This window comes from Xenopus laevis, chromosome 3L, assembly GCF_017654675.1.
Source record: "Xenopus laevis strain J_2021 chromosome 3L, Xenopus_laevis_v10.1, whole genome shotgun sequence".
In the NCBI taxonomy this organism is placed as follows: domain Eukaryota; kingdom Metazoa; phylum Chordata; class Amphibia; order Anura; family Pipidae; genus Xenopus; species Xenopus laevis.
The window spans coordinates 27015293-27039727 of NC_054375.1; the positions used below are offsets into that span (position 1 = coordinate 27015293).

Consider the following 24435-nt stretch of genomic DNA (forward strand, 5'->3'; position numbering starts at 1 on the left):
TACGACTTCGATTCCAACGATTCAAACTAAAAATCGTTCAACTATTCAACCATTCGATAGTCAAGTACTGTCTGTAAAAAAAACTTTGACTACCTACTTCGCCACTTTAAACCTACCGAGCTACAATGTTAGCCTATGGGGACCTTCCCCATAAGTTTGCTAAGCTTTTTCTGATCGAAGGAAAATCCTTTGATCGATGGATAAAAATCCTTCGAATCATTCGATTCGAAGGATTTAATCGTTCGATCGAGCGATTATTCCTTCGATTGTTCGATCGAAGTATTTGCGGTAAATCCTTCGATATTCGAAGTCGAAGGATTTTACTTCGACGGTCGAATATCAAGGGTTAATTAACTCTCGATATTCGAACCTTAGTAAATGTGCCCCCATGTATAGTTATAGAGAAAAAGGAAATCATTTTCAAAAATGTGGATTATTTGGATAAAATGGAGTCTAAGGGAGATGGCCTTTCAGTAATTCAGAGTTTTCTGGATACCTGGTTTCCGGATAACGGATACCAGGCCTGGAATAATAAAATAGTACTGTGTTCTTGTAACTTACTTTGTATAGATCGATAAAATCCTATTGGATTAATCGAATAGGTTAATTTACCAGTAGGTCTTTCTAGCCTACGCAAGGTCACCCATTATGATTAGAAGAAAGGAGATTCCTCCTACATATTCGGAAGGTTTTTTTTACAGTGAGAGCTGTGAAGTTGTGTAATTCTCTCCCGGAATCAGTTGTACTGGCTGATACATTAGATAAGAAGGGGTTGGATGGCTTTTTAGCAAGTGAAGGAATACAGGGTTATGAAAGATAGCTCATAGTACAAGTTGATCTTGATCTAGTCCAATTGTCTTATTGGAATCAGAATGAGGTTTCAAATGATTTTTTTTGCCTTCCATGGATCAACTAGCAGTTAGGCAGGTTAAAATAGAGTTAAAAGTTTGAACTTGATGGACGTGTGTCTTTTTTCAACCTAACTTACTTACCATGTTACTATGAATGTTTGAATGTTTTAGTATGGTGATCAAAATGATGGTAAAAGAGCCTTTATCTGAAAACCTCCCATGCCAAATTAATTATTGTGGATAATAGATTCCATAAAGAAGGTGCAGTGCACTGGACATTCTTTTTTTTCCCACTGCGTCAGTGAGGATGTCTCATTCAGAAGTGTATATTGTGTTTCCTTCACTAGGTGGCTTTCTATCAAGCTGAGAGATTTGGGAGTCCCTTGTTTGTAGAGGAAGGAGGTAGTGAAGTTTCCCCTCCCTGCAAAGTCAGACACATCCCCTCTCTAAAGTCAGAGAGAGAGAGGCATTTGCTGATGAGAGGATTGCTGCAAGGCAGATAGTGTAGTCACATTGTGCCTGGGCTGTGTGTAACCCCTCCTGAATAAAGCCGCTCCATTCCACTTCTACGATCAATGGAGCAACATTGAGAAGGTAGGTGCTAATGCTACAGATTCAGCAGATCTTACTGGCAGCGAATGGGGAAGCGAGTACTTTGTGTGTGTCTGACAGTAAACATTTTCAAAGCAACGTTCTTCCGAGTGTCAGCTTTCCACTGCCAGAAAGAGGGAAGTTTTAAACTTGTTACGTGACCCTTTCCTTTGTCACTCAAGAGAAGGGACCGATCACAGTATTTCTGGATAGGTTTGTGTTTTTTTTTAAAATTGTTTTAATATTGTTACAACCCTCTGTGAAACATGTTGGTACTATTGAAATGAAATAATGATACCCAGGATCATTTAATTACCAGTGTAAATACACAAAGAAAAACCATCCTGATCTTAATTGGTTTTCTGACTTTGTTCTGACACAACTAATCCATAGCAAACAGTTTCTGTAGAATATTGTAATAGATGAGCCATAGTTTATTCTTTGTACATATACCCTGGATATCTGTATTTGTACATGCTAGGAGCTGCTATATTTATTACCACAGCTGAGACATTCTTCCTTTAACCATTTCATGGAGAATAGAAAATAGCTCCCAATCCCCTGTGTTAATGAAGATAGGCTTTGGTGGTTTTGTGAGCAAGCTATACCCTCACACTTTATTCTGTCTACTAGGGAAAATTAAGAATTGCTCTCTGCAGTACAGTTATAGACACTAGCATATGGAAACCCATTATCCAGAAATCTTTTACTTAATCCAATTTTTGACTGATTATTTATTTTTTTAGTTCTGGAATAATAAACCTTTTAAGGCTATAGCCACATAGGCGGAAGGCTCTGGCTGTTGTCAGCCTGCTTATTTTTGTAGGCTGAGAGAAGCAGATCTGCTCAGTGCCCCAGCTCCATTGATTTGAATCTGATAAGCCTGTGTGCGCACACACACAGTGGAGGTCAGCCTGGAGATGTCCCCTTTCGCATATTTGGACTGACTTCAGCCTGTGTGTGAGCGCACACAGGCTGATTAGATTTAAATCAATGGAACAGGGACACTGAGCAGATCTGCTTCTCTCAGCCTGCAAAACAGCTGGAGCCTTCAGCCTGTGTGCAGAGTTACTAAACTCTGAATGCAAAAATCCCGAAAAATTTTGACTTTTAAAAAATCACGAATTTTTCAGAATTTATTAAACCCAGAGGATGGAAAAGTCTGGAATAGAAAATCTGGCATCTCAGACCTGTTGAGGTTGCATATAAGTCAATGGGAGAAGTCCCAATGATTTTTTGATGTGCGCTGGGTTTCGTACAATACCCCGAAGTTTTCGGGCAAAAAAAGCATACGTTTGCAGGTGAAAAATGGTGAAAATCTGATCTTTTTTCCTGTAGAGCAAATTTTTGGGAAAGTGTAATAACAAATAAGCGTAAAAAAAACCTGAGCAGATTTGATCAGAATTTGCAGAAAATGTTGAGATAAAATCAGACTTTGATAAATAAGTGTCCTCAGTATTGTTTCCAAGCAAGCATCCTGCTATTTTGCATGAAAATGTGGCAAACAATGATCAATGTTTAATTAGAAAATTACATGAGATTTCCTCATCAGGATCATGGCTGTTCCAGGCTGCTTTCCAGAATTTTGATTTCGAAACCTAAAAACCTAAGAAAAAAATATAAACAACAATTAAACCCAATAGAATTGTTAGTGTTAATGATATCCTGGTCTGGATCAAGTACAAAGTACTCTGTTCTTATTACAGGGAAAAAATCATTTTGATAAATAAAAAAAAACTCTAGGGGAGTTGACCTGTCTGTAATTTGGATCTTTATGGATAACAGATCCCATACCTGTAATTAATTCTACCATTTAACCCTTTAAGTGCCACAGAACGTAGAATCTACGTTCTGTGGATCAAAGGACCAAAGTGCCACAGATCGTAGATTCTACGTTCTGCAGCACTTCCGGGTTTGCGAGCGGAGGAGCGGCTGTTAGAGCCGCTCGCTCCGCTCCTTCACGATCCCCTGCCCCTAGACAACGAGCAGAGCAGGGGATCGTGTGGCCCCTGGGGCGCGATCGCCCAGGGGCCCCAAAGCAGCAGCAGGGACGCGTTTCCTATGCGTCCTGCTGCTGCCTGCGCCGCACTTCCGCCCAGCTCCGCCCCCACATGGCTGATGATCGTTGGAGCTGGAGATCTGCTGCGTGGGACCCTTTCTGATCGATCTGCAGCATCTACCCCAGGTAAGTGTAACATTTACACACACAAAAACACACAAACACACCAACACACACTTATTACAGTAATATACACTTACATTCACACTTACACACACTCACACATAGATTTTTGGGGATTGGGGGGGTCACACACACTCACAGCACCCATGTACACTTGCACACGCGCACATGCGCAAATAACATGCAATTTACCCGTTGTGCACACGCATATGTACATATATGGCTTTGTGGCTTTTTTTTTTTTTTTCTTATCGCATCGTCTCTTTTTGGGCTAAAAAAAATGTTTTATTGCCGTTCCGAATAGCGTATTCGCTAACCGTACTGTGCAATAGCTTTTGTATGTTATTTTGGTGGTTATATTGCAATTTTGGGTATTTTGGTGCATTTTTAGCCATTTTATTGAATTTTTAGCCATTTTATTGCATTTTCAGCTCTGCATTTGTGTTGTTCACTTGTTTCTGCCCGTATAATCGATTTGGCCCAGCTAAAATATTCAAACGGTAATTCTGGTGGCCGATTACACTAGTGTGAAAAAAAAAAGCATTGATTTTTGTGGTTTTATTAGTTTTTGGTGATTTATTTGCATTTCACACTGTTCTGTGTTATTTTGTTTTGCCTATGTAAATTTTATCTACTATATATCCATTTGGGGGTCTCTGTGCGCCACATAGTTTGGTATATCTATGCATATTGGGCATCAAAGTGTTCAGTAGACCCCTGTCATTCATATTTAGGATGTTTTATGCTGATACGTTACGAAATGTGGGGCACATAATGGGGTAAAATTCAAGCTTTGTGACGATTTTCAGAAATTTGATAAAAACCGTTATGTTCAGCATTGCTTTGCAGTTTGGCAGTTTGCTGTAGAAACACTTATTTACCATTTTGGATTCGTCAGAATGTGTACTTTCTGAAAATATATGGTTTTCTGGGGTCTCTGTACTGTTAGGGGGGTCTAATGTCGCATAATACACACACCAGGTGCTTATATTGCAGCAGCCAGCGCGTCAGCTGTGAAAATGTCTATACATATTGTCATTTGGGGGTCTCTGTGCGCAACATAGTTTGGTATATCTATGCATATTGGGCATCAAAGTGTTCAGTAGACCCCTGGCGCTCATATTTAGGATGTTTTATGCTGATAAGCTACGAAATGTGGGGCATATAATGGGGTAGAATTCAAGCTTTGTGACGATTTTCAGAAATTTGATAAAAACCGTTATGTTCAGCATTGCTTTGCAGTTTGGCAGTTTGCAGTAGAAACACTTATTTACCCATATTGGATTCGTCAAAATGTGTACTTTCTGAAAATATATGGTTTTCTGGGGTCTCTGTGCTGTTAGGTGGTCTAATGTCGCATAATACACACACTGGGTGGTTATATTGCAGCAGCCAGCGCGTCAGCCGTGAAAATGTCTATACATATTGTCATTTGGGGGTCTCTGTGCGCCACATAGTTTGGTATATCTATGCATATTGGGCATCAAAGTGTTCAGTAGACCCCATGCGCTCATATTTAGGATGTTTTATGCTGATAAGTTACGAAATGTGGGGCATATAATGGGGTAAAATTCAAGCTTTGTGACGATGTTCAGAAATTTGATAAAAAACCGTTACGTTCAGCATTGCTTTGCAGTTTGACAGTTTGCAGTAGGAACACATATTTACCCATATTGGATTCGTCAAAATGTGTACTTTCTGAAAATATATGGTTTTCTGGGGTCTCTGTACTGTTAGGGGGTCTAATGTCGCATATTACACACACCAGGTGCTTGTATTGCAGCAGCCAGCGCGCATCAGCCGTGAAAATGTATACACTATTGTCATTTGGGGGTCTCTGTGCGCCACATAGTTTGGTATATCTATGCATATTGGGCATCAAGTGTTTAGTAGACCCCTGGCGTTCATATTCAGGATGTTTTATGCTGATAAGTTACGAAATGTGGGGCATATAATGGGGTAAAATTCAAGCTTTGTGACGATTTTCAGAAATTTGATAAAAACCGTTACGTTCAGCATTGCTTTGCAGTTTGACAGTATGCAGTAGGAACACATATTTACCCATATTGGATTCGTCAGAATGTGTACTTTCCGAAAATATATGGTTTTCTGGGGTCTCTGTACTGTTAGGGGGGTCTAATGTCGCATATTAGACACACCGGGTGCTTATATTGCAGCAGCCAGCGCGCGTCAGCCGTGAAAATGTATACACTATTGTCATTTGGGGGTCTCTGTGCGCCACATAGTTTGGTATATCTATGCATATTGGGCATCAAAGTGTTCAGTAGACCCCTGGCGTTCATATTCAGGATGTTTTATGCTGATAAGTTACGAAATGTGGGGCATATAATGGGGTAAAATTCAAGCTTTGTGACGATTTTCAGAAATTTGATAAAAACCGTTATGTTCAGCATTGCTTTGCAGTTTGGCAGTTTGCAGTAGAAACACTTATTTACCCATATTGGATTCGTCAGAATGTGTACTTTCTGAAAATATATGGTTTTCTGGGGTCTCTGTACTGTTAGGGTGGTCTAATGTCGCATAATACACACACACCGGGTGGTTATATTGCTGCAGCCAGCGTGTCAGCCGTGAAAATGTCTATACATATTGTCATTTGTGGGTCTCTGTGCGCCACATAGTTTGGTATATCTATGCATTTTGGGCATCAAAGTGTTCAGTAGACCCCTGGCGCTCATATTTAGGATGTTTTATGCTGATAAGTTACGAAATGTGGGGCATATAATGGGATAAATTTCAAGCTTTGTGACGATTTTCAGAAATTTGATAAAAACTGTTACGTTCAGCATTGCTTTGCAGTTTGACAGTTTGCAGTAGGAACACATATTTACCCATTTTGGATTCGTCAGAATGTGTACTTTCTGAAAATATATGGTTTTCTGGGGTCTCTGTACTGTTAGGGGGGTCTAATGTCGCATATTACACACACCGGGTGCTTATATTGCAGCAGCCAGCGTGCGTCAGCCGTGAAAATGTATATACACTATTGTCATTTGGGGGTCTCTGTGCGCCACATAGTTTGGTATATCTATGCATATTGGGCATCAAAGTGTTCAGTAGACCCCTGGCGTTCATATTCAGGATGTTTTATGCTGATAAGTTACGAAATGTGGGGCATATAATGGGGTAAAATTCAAGCTTTGTGACGATTTTCAGAAATTTGATAAAAACCGTTACGTTCAGCATTGCTTTGCAGTTTGACAGTTTGCAGTAGGAACACATATTTACCCATATTGGATTCGTCAGAATGTGTACTTTCTGAAAATATATGGTTTTCTGGGGTCTCTGTACTGTTAGGTGGTCTAATGTCGCATAATACACACACCGGGTGGTTATATTGCAGCAGCCAGCGCGTCAGCCGTGAAAATGTCTATACATATTGTCATTTGGGGGTCTCTGTGCCCCACATAGTTTGGTATATCTATGCACATTGGGCATCAAACTGTTTAGTAGACCCCTATGTTTATATTTAGGATGCTTTATGCTGGTAATGATACATGGACAATACGATGCTGGAAAGTTGAAGCTTTGAGGCAATTTTCAGAATATTTTACCAAAACCGCCAAATTTGGCAAAGCCTTGCGACTCAGTAGTTTGGGGCAGAAAGGCATGGGTACCCATTTTAGATTCTGTATAATGTGTACTTTCCAAAAATATATGGGTTTGGGGGGTAAACATATATTTCTGTGTTTTTACCCCACAAAAATGCAGTCAATGTGTTGATTTTTCATTAGCTGAAGTTACCCACAGGACTATTTGTATGCGCTAACTTCATTTTGGGGCCTCTAACTGCCATATACTTTGGTAAACCTATGCACAGTGGGCACCAAACTGTTTGGAAGACCCCTGGCAATCATATTTAGGGTGTTTTTTTTTGGTGCGTAACGATACGTGGGTGATATGGTGCTGAGAAGTTGAAGCTTTGAGGCAATTTTCAGATATTTCACCAAAACCGACAATTGTGGGAAAGCCTTGCGACTCAGTAGTTTGGAGCAGAAAGGCATGGGTACCCATTTTAGATTCGGTAGAATGTGTACTTTCCAAAAATATATGGGTTTGGGGGTAAACATATATTTCTGTGTTTTTACCCCACAAAAATGCAGTCAATGTGTTGATTTTTCATTAGCTGAAGTTACCCACAGGACTATTTGTATGCGCTAACTTCATTTTGGGGCCTCTAACTGCCATATACTTTGGTAAACCTATGCACAGTGGGCACCAAACTGTTTGGAGGACCCCTGGCAATCATATTTAGGGTGTTTTTTTTTGGTGCGTAACGATACATGGGTGATATGGTGCTGAGAAGTTGAAGCTTTGAGGCAATTTTCAGATATTTCACCAAAACCGACAATTGTGGGAAAGCCTTGCGACTCAGTAGTTTGGAGCAGAAAGGCATGGGTACCCATTTTAGATTCGGTAGAATGTGTACTTTCCAAAAATATATGGGTTTGGGGGGTAAACATATATTTCTGTGTTTTTACCCCACAAAAATGCAGTCAATGTGTTGATTTTTCATTAGCTGAAGTTACCCACAGGACTATTTGTATGCGCTAACTTCATTTTGGGGCCTCTAACTGCCATATACTTTGGTAAACCTATGCACAGTGGGCACCAAACTGTTTGGAGGACCCCTGGCAATCATATTTAGGGTGTTTTTTTTTTGGTGCGTAACGATACATGGGTGATATGGTGCTGAGAAGTTGAAGCTTTGAGGCAATTTTCAGATATTTCACCAAAACCGACAATTGTGGGAAAGCCTTGCGACTCAGTAGTTTGGAGCAGAAAGGCATGGGTACCCATTTTAGATTCGGTAGAATGTGTACTTTCCAAAAATATATGGGTTTGGGGGGTAAACATATATTTCTGTGTTTTTACCCCACAAAAATGCAGTCAATGTGTTGATTTTTCATTAGCTGAAGTTACCCACAGGACTATTTGTATGCGCTAACTTCATTTTGGGGCCTCTAACTGCCATATACTTTGGTAAACCTATGCACAGTGGGCACCAAACTGTTTGGAGGACCCCTGGCAATCATATTTAGGGTGTTTTTTTTTGGTGCGTAACGATACATGGGTGATATGGTGCTGAGAAGTTGAAGCTTTGAGGAAATTTTCAGATATTTCACCAAAACCGACAATTGTGGGAAAGCCTTGCGACTCAGTAGTTTGGAGCAGAAAGGCATGGGTACCCATTTTAGATTCGGTAGAATGTGTACTTTCCAAAAATATATGGGTTTGGGGGGTAAACATATATTTCTGTGTTTTTACCCCACAAAAATGCAGTCAATGTGTTGATTTTTCATTAGATGAAGTTACTCACAGGACTATTTGTATGCGCTAACTTCATTTTGAGGCCTCTAACTGCCAGATACTTTGGTAAACCTATGAACAATGGCCACCAAACTGTTTGGAGGAACCCTGGCAATCATATTTAGGGTGTTTTTTCTTGGTGCGTAACGATACATGGGTGATATGGTGCTGAGAAGTTGAAGCTTTGAGGCAATTTTCAGATATTTCACCAAAACCGACAATTGTGGGAAAGCCTTGCGACTCAGTAGTTTGGAACAGAAAGGCATGGGTACCCATTTTAGATTCTGTAGAATGTGAACTTTCCAAAAATATATGGGTTTTGGGGGGTAAACATATATTTCTGTGTTTTTACCCCACAAAAATGCAGTCAATGTGTTGATTTTTCATTAGCTGAAGTTACCCACGGGACTGTTTGTATGCGCTAACTTCATTTTGGGGCCTCTAAATGCCAGATACTTTGGTAAACTTATGAACAATGGCCACCAAAATGTTCAGAGGAACCCTGGCAATCATATTTAGGGTGCTTTTTCTTAGTACGTAATGATACATGGGTGATATGGTGCTGAGAAGTTGAAGCTTTGAGGCAATTTTCAGATATTTCACCAAAACCGACAATTGTGGGAAGGCCTTGCGACTCAGTAGTTTGGAGCAGAAAGGCATGGGTACCCATTTTAGATTCTGTAGAATGTGTACTTTCCAAAATATATGGGTTTTGGGGGTAAACATATATTTCTGTGTTTTTACCCCACAAAAATGCAGTCAATGTGTTGATTTCTCATTAGATGAAGTTACTCACGGGACTGTTTGTATGCGCTAACTTCATTTTGGGGCCTCTAAATGCCAGATACTTTGGTAAACTTATGAACAATGGCCACCAAAATGTTCAGAGGAACCCTGGCAATCATATTTAGGGTGCTTTTTCTTAGTACGTAATGATACATGGGTGATATGGTGCTGGGAAGTTGAAGTTTTGAGGCAATTTTCAGATATTTCACCAAAACCGACAATTTTGGGAAAGCCTTGCGACTCAGTAGTTTGGAGCAGAAAGGCATGGGTACCCATTTTAGATTCTGTAGAATGTGTTCTTTCCAAAAATATATGGGTTTGGGGGGTAAACATATATTTCTGTGTTTTTACCCCACAAAAAATGCAGTCAATGTGTTGATTTCTCAGTAGCTGAAGTAAAGTCCTGAACAATTTGGATGCGCTAACTTCATATTTGTGTCTCTAAATGCCAGATACTTTGGTAAACCTATGCATAATGGATATCAAACTGTTCAGTGGACCCCTGGCAATCATATTTCAGGTGCTTTTTCTTGGTACGTAATATAGTTTGGGATATGCGGAGCAGCAAAATAAAACCTTTGAAATGATTTTTCAAAATTTTGAATTTTATTTTGAAAAACCGCTATGTTCAGACAAGCTTTTCTGTTTGGTAGTTGGGAGTAGAGAGACATAGTTACCCATTTTGTAATCGGCAGAATGTGTACTTTTCAAAAATGTATGGTTTTCTGGGGTAAACCTATGGTTTCAGGATTTTTTGCCTTGGAATCTAAAGCATGCCGTTTTCTGCCTTAGTGCTTTCAAAATTCAGTAATATACTGCCGGGAGTTTTTGCTGTACAGAAATCCTAAATCTCCCTAAAACTATACATATCTGGTATTGGCACGTTCGAGAGACATAAGGCTTTCCAAATCAGTTGGATTTTCATCTGTAAAATGAAATATTTTTCTGGTATAAATTGATATACAATGAAAAATGGTAATTTTTCATTTTTTTTTGTTATTTAGCACTATAAATTTTTTTGCACAGGTGGAAATACATGAAAACTCAGGCAGATTTAGAAAGCTCAGTTTCTACCGAAAAAAACAATGTATAGTTTTCCTAGGTAAACTATAGGTTTCCCCTCAGAAAATGCCCCTAAAGTGAGAGAGCACAAAATGCTTAAAAACGGCTGGCATTTCGCGTAACCAAAATGTGAAATTCTGCTGGCACTTAAAGGGTTAAAATTGTATTCTTGAACCAATACATTTATTTTTTTAGCTGTAATATTTAGCTGAGCCAGCACTTCACAATGGAACTGCTTTCAGATAAGCTGTTGTTTCTCAGTATAAACTGGACGAGTCATGGTTGGACTTTGCACGTTGTTCTCATATCTACCACTATGTAATAGGGCATGGAAGCATTTTCAGCAATGAGATGTTATTTGTTACATTACCATTGTCTGTCAAGGGATCTTGGGAGTGTGACAACAGCCAAAACAATGTATGTCTGCTAACCATGATGTGATATGTTCAGTTTTAACTGGCTATATGGGGAGCTTGGGGGGGGGGGAAGTGCGAAAATGTGCCGGCATAAAGGAGCTCCATTTCCCTTACCCAGGGCCCAAACTAGTGGCTGCCAAGGATGGGTTTTCCGTACCCTGCTTCTCAGGAAAGCGTGTCAAGTTTTAAAACTAAAAATAAAGACTGCCACATTTCCTTTGCACTAAAGAACAATCTGCTTTCAATTAGCATTTCTTGCCAATGACTTATATTTTCCTAATAAATTTAGAATGTTTCTTATTTATCTCCAAAACACACAAAGCACATTAATTATAGTGGATAACAATCTAGTGCTATTACTTTCGCACAAGCCATCATGTACTGGTAAACTACGTGAAGAGCATTATGGTCCTATTTACACAGCCTGGTTTATGTCTTTTACCAGAAAAGAAGTTAGAATTGTATTTGCTTCTTAGAGCTGCTGAGCTTTTCCTCTCTTGGTTGCTTCATCCTAATGCTTTTACTGGCTTTTACTCTTAGTAACACAGATAAACAGAAAACCCAATCTGTCCCTTGACAGACCTCCTGTTGTCTCAAAGGGGTGGTTCACATTAATGTCAACTTTTAATATGATATAGAATGGCTAATTCTAAGCGACTTTTCAATTGCTATTCATTTTTCTTTTTTATACATTATTTGCCTTCTTCTTCTGACTCTTTCAAATGGGGTCACTAACCCCATCTAAAAACAAATGCTCTGTAATGCTTCAAATATATTGTTATTGCTACTTTTATTTCTTTTCAGGCCCTCTCCTATTCATTCCAGTCTCTTATTCAAATCAATACATGCTTGCTATGACAATTTGGACCCTAGCAACCACATTGCTGAAACTGCAAATTGGACACCTCTCCAAATGATCTCTGCGCAGTTTATTCACCCACACGTTTATTCACCCACACGCTGGGTCACAAGCGGGCTGATCTTGTCATTGAGCAAAGGACTAGCGACTGGATTATACAGTGGGCCTATGGAGACCCGTCAAACAGGGGCCACATTAAACACGCTGATGCAGACTGCAACTTTCAGCCAGATATCAGTCAGGCAGGCCCTCCTGAGAGCCCCAAACATAGGCTGATAAGCTGGCCTACTCATTGTGAAAGTAAATTGTAAGATGGGGGCAGTACTGCTCCTTCCAGTGGGATCTCTAAGTGCCTATGACAAGTTCCCACAGAGTAAGCATCAGGACAGCAAAACTCTCTTAAAGAAAAAATGGCTTTTATTTCAGTCGGCAGCAAACAGGTACAAAATGAATCAGTTTTTCTTTCCAAACAACAAAAATACTTTTTCGGCAACAGTTGCAGTTTAATAACAACAAACAGACAGCAGAATTACAGACCTTTCCTTGAGTGTCCATGTGTGTAAACTGGCCACAGACGCAAAGATCCGATCGTACGAATCAACATACGATCAGACTTTCCCATCTCCCGACCTGCCACTAACCATTCAGATCAAAGTCTTACCATTCCGATCAAATAAAGTACAAAAGAACAGATCAGCCGATGTTCTGCCCCTACAGCAATCGTACGAAAGTTATGTCCGACCAAAGCTAGTGACAGTCTCCCATTGAAAATTGTACGATCGGCAATACACGCAGAGATATTATCGGCAGCCGACAGAAATTTTCTAACATGTCCGATCGACCAAATGACCGATCTCCGCCGGACGAAAAATGTTGGGACTCTCCACACACGGTCCGATAATCGTACGAATCCTCGATTCGTACGATCGGATCTTTGCGTCTATGGCCAGTTTAAAGTTACATAAGATCCTTAATGTAAGGATCCCAGAGCCTCTCTGTGTGTTTCTCCTAGTTGCTACAGTGCCATAAGTAACTATTGAAAAATTTTAATTAACATATATTGGACTTTTAATAAATATATATAATGACTTCTCCATTAGGCAAAATCAAATTTTTGGGTTTAAATTCAGCAAAGAGATACAAAATAAAGGCAGTTTTTCTTTCCAAACAACAAAAATAGCTTTCGGCAGCAGTATCAGTTCAATAACAACAAAAAGACATCAGATCTTTCCTTCAGTGTCCGTGTTTGTGTACAGATACATAGGATCCTTAAAGGGATACTGTCATGGGGGAAAAAAATTTTTTCAAAATGAATCAATTAATAGTGTTGCTTCAGAATTCTGCACTGGAATCCATTTCTCAAAAGAGCAAACAGATTTTTTTATATTCAATTTTGAAATCTGACATGGGGCTGGACATATTGTCAATTTCCCAGCTGCCCCAAGTCATGTGACTTGTGCTCTGATAAACTTCAATCACTCTTTAAAAAGAACGATGGGAAAATAACCAGATAGCAGCTCCCTAACACAAGATAACAGCTGCCTGGTAGATCTAAGAACAACACTCAATAGTAAAAACCCATGTCCTACTGAGACATATTCAGTTACATTGAGAAGGGAAAACAGCAGCCTGCCAGAAAGCATTCCTCTCCTAAAGTGCAGGCACAAGTCACATGACCAGGGGCAGCTGGGAAATTGACAAAATGTCTAGCCCCATGTCAGATTTCAAAATTGAATATAAAAAAATCTGTTTGCTCTTTTGAGAAATGGATTTCAGTGCAGAAGTCTACTGGAGTAGCACTATTAACTGATGCGTTTTGAAAAAAACATGTTTTCTGAAGACAGGATCCCTTTAACGTCAGGATCCCAGACCCTCTCTGTGTGTCTCTCCAAGTCTGTTACAGTGCTGTGATGTTTATACAAATGGTCTGTAGATGTCACTGTGCTTATACTGTGCATACTTCCTGGTAGCTTGAAAGCGAAAGTTACTGTTGTGTAATGCCTGCATGAGCCTGCTAATAAAACACTGTTATACTCTACTAATCCTCGGCTACCCAAAACATAATAAGTGCCATAAGTAACTATTAAAAAATTGTAATTAATGTGTATTGGAAATTGCTTAGAATGACTTTTCCAATTGGCAAAATCTTTATTTTTGGGTTGAAATTCCCTTTAAGCCTTACCATTTGACAGTTGGGGCTTAAAAGTTTCCCTGCTTTATCATTAGTGCAAAAGGGTAGGTGCAAGGTTAGTGCTAGGGGAAATGATTTTAAATTAAAAGACATTGTACAATGAGGGGCTATGATGTAGTACATGATGTTACAAACTTTGGCCAAAGTATGGTATTAACCCCATATTTTTTTAAAAACATATACACTGGCTATCATCTTTTAGTTTGGGTGGAGGTTATATTGTATATTTTTAGCAGCTGGTCCACTCCACAACATAGGTCAAGCAGAGCATTGGAATATGGGTGCTTATAGCAGCTGATCAACAATACAGAGCGCTGGCAATTGCTTTTTTTGGTGTGTGTATATTTTTAATGGATAATGGCCAATGTTTTCTGCTAATGGAAGAATTTATCAAACCAGGTAATTTTTCCATGCAATCTTTTATTCTGTAATGTTACAGAGTGAACTCCTCTTTTCCTGGCACAGTGCAATAAAGATAAAAGAGAGCCAGAAGGCTGCTTAGTATGCGGCAACTGTATGCTGGCTAGACACAGATTTCAAGTAACTCAACAGGGATTTAGCAGAAAGCTATAGCAAATATAAAAAAGTCATTATTAAACTACTTTGCTAAGGTACAGAAGCCATGATGTAAGCCACAATGGTGTGAAACTGGGTAATTTATTTTTCTTTATAAGAAAAATAATTGTAGAGCCCTAGCTGATTAAAATTGTGCAAAACTAAAAAGCTATTCCCCTTCAAACATTGGTTTTGTCAGAGGCACAATCATGGTGGATATTGCTGCAGCCTATGAAGAAACTGCTGAAAAGCTGTTCATAGCAAATTACAGATATGGGATACAATGTCATTTCCCACAATGCCCTATTTAAACAAATTCTTCAATTCCAATTAAATTTTGAATAATTAAAGAACAGCAACAAAAAAAAAACTATTTTGATTCGGTTTTGAATAATAAAATTGGCTGCAAAGTGCAAAAAAGTTCCAGGCCGCTTATTTTTGCACTGTGCACAGTGCCCCAGTGAAACTTGCTGACTGCACCCTAAAATGATGTGCAATGGGCTGCAGCTTACACTATATGCAGAATAACCTGTATGCAGAATGAGTAGGCATGGGTGCAATGGGCTGCAGCTTACACTATATGCAGAATAACCTGTATGCAGAATGAGTAGGCATGGGTGCAATGGGCTGCAGCTTACACTATATGCAGAATAACCTGTATGCAGAATGAGTGGGCATGGGTGCCCCCTGAAACACCCCAAGCTTGCACGATATTCAGCACACACCATGAATATGCGCTAAAGGGGAGGTTTACCGTTATGTTATGCTTAAGATGGGTCCCCCCGATCAATATCAGGCCAAGAATTTACCTGATATCGATGGGTATGTTTGATTTTTCAAATCGTGCACCACAATGACTAGTTGATGCGGTCCTACGACCCATCGGCGCCCATTCTCTTTGTTGTATTCCGGCCCTAGGGCCAAACGTTCGGATAAACCCTATATTGCCCTGCTGTTAATGGGCATATTGGGGAAAGATCAGCTACCTCATCAAACGAGCTGATCTTATCGTGCATGGCCACCTTAAGATACAAAATAAGAATATCCAGTGTCGAGCTGGGACACCAGGGGCCCACCGAAAAACCTTTACCAGGGGCCCACCAATAAATCTTAGACCAGGGGCCACTCTCAGTACTATTATTCTTCCTCTCCTCAATCAACCTCTATTCTCCTAATCTTTTTTTTATTACAGTATACTCTGTTATTCAATCTATTTAGCCTCTTTTTTCTCATAGAAATAGGGAATGGCCATGAAATAGGCCAAATGGTTAAAAGGGGCCACTGACACCTGGGCCCACTGGGACTTTTCCTGGTATCCAGGTGGGCCAGTCCGACACTGAGAATATCAATAGAGATTCAACCTGCTTTTGGTTAATGGGTGAATCAGCTTTCTAAATGAAAGGCAGAGCAGAAAGGCACATCTTCCTTAAAAAAAAAGAATAAATAAAAAAAAGGGGAAAGATGGTATAGAAAGTTAAATCTATTCTGGACATGCTCCAGGGCGTATACAGACTACTGAAGTATAAATCAATGTTATCTGTGTTTAGATCAATTCTTGTGATCCTTATCGTCCTCCAGCTAGCAATTAATACTTTTAACAGCGTATAAGGACAAGACATTTCAGTATTAGTCCAGATCAATTGGTGTTCAGACACTCAACTCGTTAGACGGGATGTTTCAATCCTTAAACGCTAATCCGCAAGCCTTGTAACACAATATAAGTAGAGAAGAGAGTACAATACACAGATTCGGGGCGAAACGCCCCAAATTCGCCTATCACTATTGACTACAACATGACATGACAGAAACAGCCCTGTGTACCATTATCCTAAAGTACCTAAGTATGCTACAAGCTGAAATAAGCCACGTATGCAACTTATACTATTTAGCATTAGGGAATGTTATGTTACCTTAGAAAAATACACACAAAGGAAGGGTCCAGATAAGAGTTGAGTAAACTCACTGCACATGGGAAGAGGCTAAGTTGCTCTGCCCTGAGCCTTCAGCTAAGGGAGTAGATCCATCTGTATTTTAGTTGATCAGTCACTCAAAGTACCAAACATTCCGGCAGGCATGTAAAATCAAGTTGATGTTTATTTTGTACAATAAAGGTAGTCTTATGTGTTTTGTGTTCACCAACCAACCGCCTATGATTTAGGAGGCTTTTAAAGGGGAAAACTCTATTTTTTTGAGATTTATTATACCCCGAAGCTGCTAAAACTCTGAATCCACCCATCTCAATCCTGTCGAGGTCATGTAGAAGTCAATGGTAGATGTCCCTTTTCCAATTTGAAGATATCGTGGTCTGCACTGGATTTCATAAGATATGCCGAAAAAATTCAGGGTTATTGGGTGATAACTTCAAATAGCATCAAATACAGCAGTTTGGGACGGGAGTCAAAACTGAAAAATCCGTACAATTCCAGTTTTTGCACAATGTTATCAAGACTTTTCCCAGGACCTAATTTTTCCAGTTATTTTATTAATAAATAAGGTAAAATTGTGGATGGGAGTTTGGGTGAGTTTGTTTTATTGGAATTATGAGAAAAATTTGAATTTTAGTACTTAACCCCCTAAGTATTAGTCAGTGTCGGACTGGGGGTCCCGGGGCCCACCGGGGCTGCTGTCCTAGGGCCCCCCTTCCTCTACCTTGCTGAGTCTGCGCAGCTATGTGCCGGAGCACCGCGTGTGTGCGCATGCGTGCAATGTTTTTTACGCCAAGAGGAAGCTTCCGAATTTTGGATCTGGGCTACCTTTATTGTACAAAAATAAACATCAACTTGATTTTACATGCCTGCTGGAAAGTTTGGTCCTGTAAGTGACTGATCAACTACAATACAGATGGATTGTTACTTGCCAATAAAAAGTTTGTCAATAAATAACGTTGCTGGTACGTCTGCACTGATAAAGTAATCCACCCAAGTATAATTGGCACCATAATTTTTTCAGGTTCATCACAGTGCTTCTTCTAAGTGGTCATTTAAGACCTTAGGGGGAGCAAAAGCCTGGTCCTTAGTACCCATTTGCTCAGACCTTGCACCCCACTGCCTGCTGCTATTGCACTGAGCACCCACAGTTACATGGAAACAGTACATATACTGTAAGATGCTGTTTCATAAAAAATGTATAGGTACAGTATGCATTTACATTTATCTATATCACTGTGTACATGTGGATGCATTTGGTTGCTCTTAGCTTCCCAGAATTTTGTATGCAATCTATCTATGTCCCCTATATACTCTACGAACGTCTTATGTATTTCAGTGCAATGGAATTAAAATGTACTGCCAGCTGAATTCTGTGGTTCTTTATCTGGAGCGAGCACAAAAGAGTTGGGCACACTTAAAATACCATGGATTTCCTTTTGAAAGTTAAAAACCACACCCGGTTTATAAAAGTTTACTGGAACTCGTATGGGTGCTAAATGCTTTATTTGCATGACTAAATTGTGGTTGTTAAAAAGGAACAACAGCACTGGCGTAGCATTTTTATGAAATATCGTACAAAGTTTAAACCTGATATTGGTCTAGAGGTTGACCTGTTTTATCAATATTTATTGATATTGTATATGAATTAGGGCCTCCTATACTTCCTGGGCCCCCTTTCAGCTGCAAAGTCGTTTTACTTTGTAGTTATGCTCCTGATCCTTGATGTATTAACAGTGGGGTGGCCCTAAAACTCTAAATTTGTTTCCATTAACTTAAGTTTGGCAATGTTTCAGCCACTTTGCATTTGCATTTGAAAGTGACAAGGATTCAAGGCCACTTATTATATATACAGAAAGTCCATAATGGAAGGTTTTTTTGTCTTTGCTATTGCTCTGGTGGCTGAAGACAATCAATGTGTTTGGAGACATTTTGTTCCATTTGTTATTCTATAATGCTTAACTAAGAGGAACGTCTTTAACAAATGCATGTGCCACTGGTTGATAAACATCTTCATCTCTGCGGATATCAGTTATTCTATTTGTGTAGCTGTATTTTACTTTATACAGTAGATCTGGCAGAGTTAACTGTGCATATTGATGCTCTGTATTTCATCACTCCAAACAGACCGGAATCCTACTGAGATCATTTCTGCCATTTGACCTTGGGTGAACAAAACTGTTAGTGTGTATTATATTATTTTATAATCATATGAATCAGCACGCTGCTCATCTGATTCAAAATTAGTTCTCCTGTGTCTTGCTTTTTGCATTTATTCAGAAGACTGAATGATCTAACATACAGGCCATGCAATGGGGACATTATGGAATAGGCAGTGAATGGCCAGTTCTAATGGTATGTAGATGTAATTGCAAATGAGTATCAGTGGTACAGTACATAAAGCTCTGTTGATTGTTTCAAATACAGTATAGGTTTATATATGTATATACACAGGTTATAATAAAGAGGGGTCTTCAGACCCTTCTTTTGGCCCAATATTTGGTTAAACGGGTTAAGCTTATAATGAGGTTACGTATATGGAAACATGGTTATAGCTATTCGTTTTCTGTTGTTTCAAATCTCATCCAAATTGTTTTTGAGGCTGGAACACCTACCCACTGCTTTGGGCCCCAAATAACAACATAAATAAAGGAGCTTGTTTCTCTTTAAGTTCAGTCTTTCCATTACTGGTACCAAGTGGTTTAAACTCACCAATGTAGATACAGTGATCCAGGTGCACCAGACCCTTAGTTTGAAGGAGTGGACAAATTGTTATGACAGAGGAAAAGATAGGTAGCAGGTACACCAGAAACCCACAAAACAGGCCATCAAAAAAGTAAAAAAAAAGTTTAAAAAACCTTTATTTATACCATTAAGAAAAGCTTTACACTTTTTGTGCCCACATGGCACATAGTGCCTGATACCCATCTTTTCCTAGAAATCTCAAAAATGTTGCCTCAAAATGACATAGCATTTTTGAAACCCTTTAGCTCTTTAGAGGCCGAAGAAGAACTGTGTGTGTTTTGTAATTACGTCAATCATTATTTGTAATTGTGTAAAATGGGTAAAATATGAGGGTGACATATCAGTAGTGGATACAGACAATATTGGATAAAAGCCTGATGTTAATGGGGACAAACTTCCCATGACGTCCTGGGAATTACAGTTAAACTCTTCACACTTATACTCTTGTAATATCAGCACTGAAACTATTAATTGCAAAAGAGCTCTGGGAATCTTTTCCATACTGAAGAGTGACACATAGATAGATAGATAGATAGATAGATAGATAGATAGATAGATAGATAGATACTGAATGTACACTATATGCGTGCATATGTGTAAACTTGTATACATAATACTGTATACTCTAATAAGAAATATGAAACTATTTGAGAACATGAAGTGACCCACACCTGCAGGCTCGGTTCATTAGCTAGGGTTGGGTTTAATAAAGCAAATAACTCTTGCCAACTGTAAATGGTGTCTGCTTGGCAAAGGGTATCTCGCAGCTGGCAGATACAGTATACGAGTGTTTTTCCTCACGTCACAGATAGCAGAATTAATGGAATGACGTCTCTTGACTGGTAAAATGAAGTGACACAGTGCTCCTTGTGGTACTTTCTACAAAAATTATGATTATTACTGACTTGGGGGGGTCTGTATTATAAGGAAACTGTCTTGTCTCTCATGAGATTTTCTTGTTACAGGAACAATTCTGTGGATTGAAAAGCAAAATGAGTGACCTTGCCACGCCCTCACCAGCAGAACTTCCCAAGCATATCCTTGATGTCTGGGTCATAGTCCTTATCATACTGGCCACCATTGTGGTCATGACCTCCTTGCTGCTCTTGCCAGCAGCAGCTGTTGTTATGTACAGAGTACGGACACACCCAATCCGAAGTAACAGGTAGCACGGTGGGAACAGAACCAAAAATGTATTACAGCTATGTACATTTGGACTGACAATTAATAAAAAGACAAACCACGTCAAGAACAACTATCTAATTTTCAGCCTCCTTTTGTAGAACGGAGGCACAAAGGAGATAAGACTGTAGCGACTGCATATATTGGGTGGTTGGATGAAGAAGCATGACCGCACCTGCATTAAAATATAACCGGACATCAAATAATTTGTTTAGTTGAAATCCCAGTGAGCAAATTTCCAGTTTGAATAGAGACATTCTTTCAGCCTTGTATTGTGAAATACAGAATAGGAAGTGAAGAGAGCAAATAATCACCCCCTCCATTAAAAGTGCATGGGAATCCACCATTTTTCACAAGATCCTGCTGATAACACGTGTGTTACTGAAAAATGCAGAACTGAGCATATCAAGCAATATATGCCGCAAAACTGCAAGCAGCTGCTGTATGAAAACAAGTATTCTGTAATATTCACAATATATGTTTATGTATATATCAACACAAACCATTTAGGAAAACAAAGTGAGCTTAGTAGGACTAATTTACTAGTATAGTTGCTATATTGCACAAGTGCAGTTGCCCATAGCAACCAATCTGCAAGTGTTGATCAATTTTGCTACCAGTTAGAAAATGAAAGCAAAGAACTGATTGGTTACTATGGACAACTGCCCTGGTGCAATTGAGCACTTGTCTTTGTTAATCAGCCTCCTTGTCCATTGTAACAGGAAGCTGCCCCGATCTCTCATTGCATTGCAAATGTAAAATACAACATCATTACTGAGGAAAAGTACTTGTGAAAACATTTCAATAAAAACCCACGCATGTTTCACTGACCACCTACATGTACTTTAATCTGTATGGATTTGTTTGAAAGTGTCTGCGAGTGTTGCAATTTAAATCTGTGACTCCTGCTCTGGTATAGATTGCGTTATCTAGAAACCCATTACCCAGAAAGCTCCTAATTACAGGAAGGCTGTTGGGTTTATTTAATGATAAGATGATTCTTAGTAGGCTTAAGGTTTGGCGATCCAAATTGTGGAAAGACCCCTTGGAAAAAGGGGTCCAGAGCATTCTGGATAACGGGCCCTACCTGTGCTTTTATTGCTTAACATCCCAGAGAATGAAATATATTTCTTTATAATACATTTCATATATATACAGTGAACATATCCTTTATAACCGTTGTTCTAGACAACAAGAATATTGCTGGTGCTTTACAATCATGCTATGAATACCTGAACCAGCCAACATCTTGTAGCAGGCCATCCAATCAAAAGCACACGCGTAGCTATGTCAGGAATGCCCTGATTGGATGATAGCAGAGCCAAGCTAAACCAGGCACCCTAGGCAACCAAGGCCATCCACCTCGCCCTTGTAGGAGGAGAGGGGAGACGGCACCAAAGAGCACACATGGTGTGCGGAATAGGGCCCAGACTACGGGTAAATGGTTGGAAGGTACGTGCCCAGCGCCCCCTTCAAATTTGCGCCCTAGACAAGTGCCTCTTCTGCCTAACCCTAGTTACGGCCCTGGATGGTAGTGAATTTTGAGTCATGTTTATGATATATCATAAATGTTGAATCAACCCCTAATCTTACCTGCACCCAGATCTGTTGCGTGTTTGCATTTCGGTGCGGAAAGACACAATGGAACAAGGTGCAGGCAAGGTAAGGGGTTTAGTCCAGCGTAGGGCTGCTCTCAGCCTTTGTTTTTCAGCCTCGTGTGCCATTATCCTAATATAATATAAAATAATACTGCTCCAAAATATGAAGATAGTGAATGTCATTTCATAGTGCTGTGATGATATAATAGCAGCTCAAGTATTTATATATTTTTTTTTTGCTCAAGAAGGTTTTTATTGAGAAGCAGGTAAACAGATACAAGACACGGGTAAACATTCCATGTTCTTACATTCATAAACACAGATTATCACGTCAGATGAATTACAACAAGGATAGAATTGTGATATACAAGAAATAAGCTATACACTAGGTAGTAGCTCCCTCCTGCGCCCTAAGCCAGGAGCCCCAAACTGCTTCATATTGAAGGAGGTTGCCATTTTTTCTACATATAATTTGTTCTGTATTATGTAGATCTTGGACTGATTTACACCATTGTTCAAATGTCGGAGGGTCAGAGCTTTTCCAATGGCAGGTAATACCTTTTCTGGCTAGGAATAAGACTCTTTGTAGGTAAACCTGCTTATCAGAAGGGATATCATGGGTAGACATTATCCCTAGAAGGCACACCTTAGGATCTTTGGGTACGGGGAGTCCTATCTGTTGGGACAGAGTGTTCAATATTGTGGACCAGTAGTGCACCAGGTGGGTACAGTCCCACAACGGATGCAAGAAAGTGCCTTGGTGTAGGTTGCAATGGTTGCAAAGAGGGGATATGGTCGGATTAATTATATGCAATCTAGTTTTAGTATAGTACGCCCTATGCAATATGTAGAGTTGGATTAACCTGTACTTGTAGTTAAGGGAGACCAGTGAGGGTACCTTTAGGGCCTGGGCCCATTGGGCGTCAGTAAGATAAACCAGGTCATGGTCCCATTTATCCTGTGCTTTGATCATATAGTGTTCTGCCCTATGTTTTTGCGTAACCTTGTACAGTTTGGACACCAGCCCTTTGTGGGTAGTAGCTTCTATAGCTTTGGCCAGTGGGGAACAGTCAACGTGGATGGGCTTGGTTTTATTATGCTTGTTCAGTGCTGAACAAATGGCTCTGTATGCCAGCCATTGTGAATTAGGAAGGAGGTGTTCGGTTTTCAAAGTCCTAAAAGGGACTGGGCTGCCCTCATCCCATATCTTGCCTATAGCAGTCAGATTCCCTGTTTCCCATACCTTGTGGAGCACAACCTGGCGCATCGTTGGAAAAGTTGGATTATTCGTAATTGGGGTTTGGGGATGCAGGGAACAAAATTCAATCTGGCGATGCGCTATGGTCCAGATTTTCCTTTGCAGTTTGAGTAAGGGATGTATTTGTGAGTGTCCCCTTGGCGAACCACTGGCTAGCAAGCCCTGGAAGGGCATCTCGTATTGTGGGGTAACAGTGGACCATAGATGCAGGAGGCTCTCATCCGCTATGTGGGGTAGCATTTGCCTGCAGTGGGCTAACTGGGCTGAGATATAATACTGGAACATGTCTGGAAATGCTATTCCTCCTGCCTGTTGTGGGAGTCTTAAGATTTCAAAGGAGAGTCTACTGCGGCCGGTCCCCCATATAAAGTCTCTAAGAGTATTATTGAGAGCTGTAAAGAATTTTTTGTCAATCCAGATTGGGGAATGCCAGAGGGGATATTGAAGTTTTGGGGTAACGAGCATTTTAATCAATTGTATGCGGCCCATTGGTCCTAGTGGAAGCTTGGCCCATAGATCAGTCTTGTTTTTAGCCCAGGCAAGCATAGGTTCCACATTGTGTAAGTAGTAGTGTTCCACCGGTAGGGCAACCTGTATCCCTAAGTAAGTAAACTTGTTCACCAACTGCAGAGGGCAGTGTGTGAGGTCTTCAGAGTCTGTCAGCGGGTCTAATAGGAATAGCACCGATTTTGTGGGGCTAACACATAGCCCTGAAAGGGCACCAAATTGAGCCGTAAGATTGGTCAAGGTAGTAAGTGAGGAGCCCCTGTCCCCCAGGTATATCAGTGTATCATCTGCGTAAAGATGGATTTTTTCCACCTTATGCCCTACTCTAAGGCCAACTATATCCAGGTGGGTTCTCACTGCCTGGGCGAATGGCTCAATTGCTAGGGCAAACAACAG

General features: G+C 40.0%; 1 protein-coding gene across 1 annotated transcript; it reads left to right on the forward strand.

Annotated features, from left to right (window-relative positions):
• Positions 1 to 1243: 1243 nt before the first annotated feature.
• On the forward strand, positions 1244 to 21507 carry LOC108710825 (small integral membrane protein 3-like). Its single transcript, XM_018251996.2, has 2 exons — positions 1244 to 1445; positions 20460 to 21507. The coding sequence occupies exon 2, from the start codon at positions 20487 to 20489 to the stop codon at positions 20661 to 20663; it is 177 nt and encodes a 58-aa protein (XP_018107485.1). The 5' UTR covers positions 1244 to 1445; positions 20460 to 20486; the 3' UTR covers positions 20664 to 21507.
• Positions 21508 to 24435: the final 2928 nt, after the last annotated feature.

Bases quoted from the DNA above. Each gene is read 5' to 3' on its own strand.
- LOC108710825 (XM_018251996.2), top strand. From the start codon at position 20,487: ATGAGTGACCTTGCCACGCCCTCACCAGCAGAACTTCCCAAGCATATC.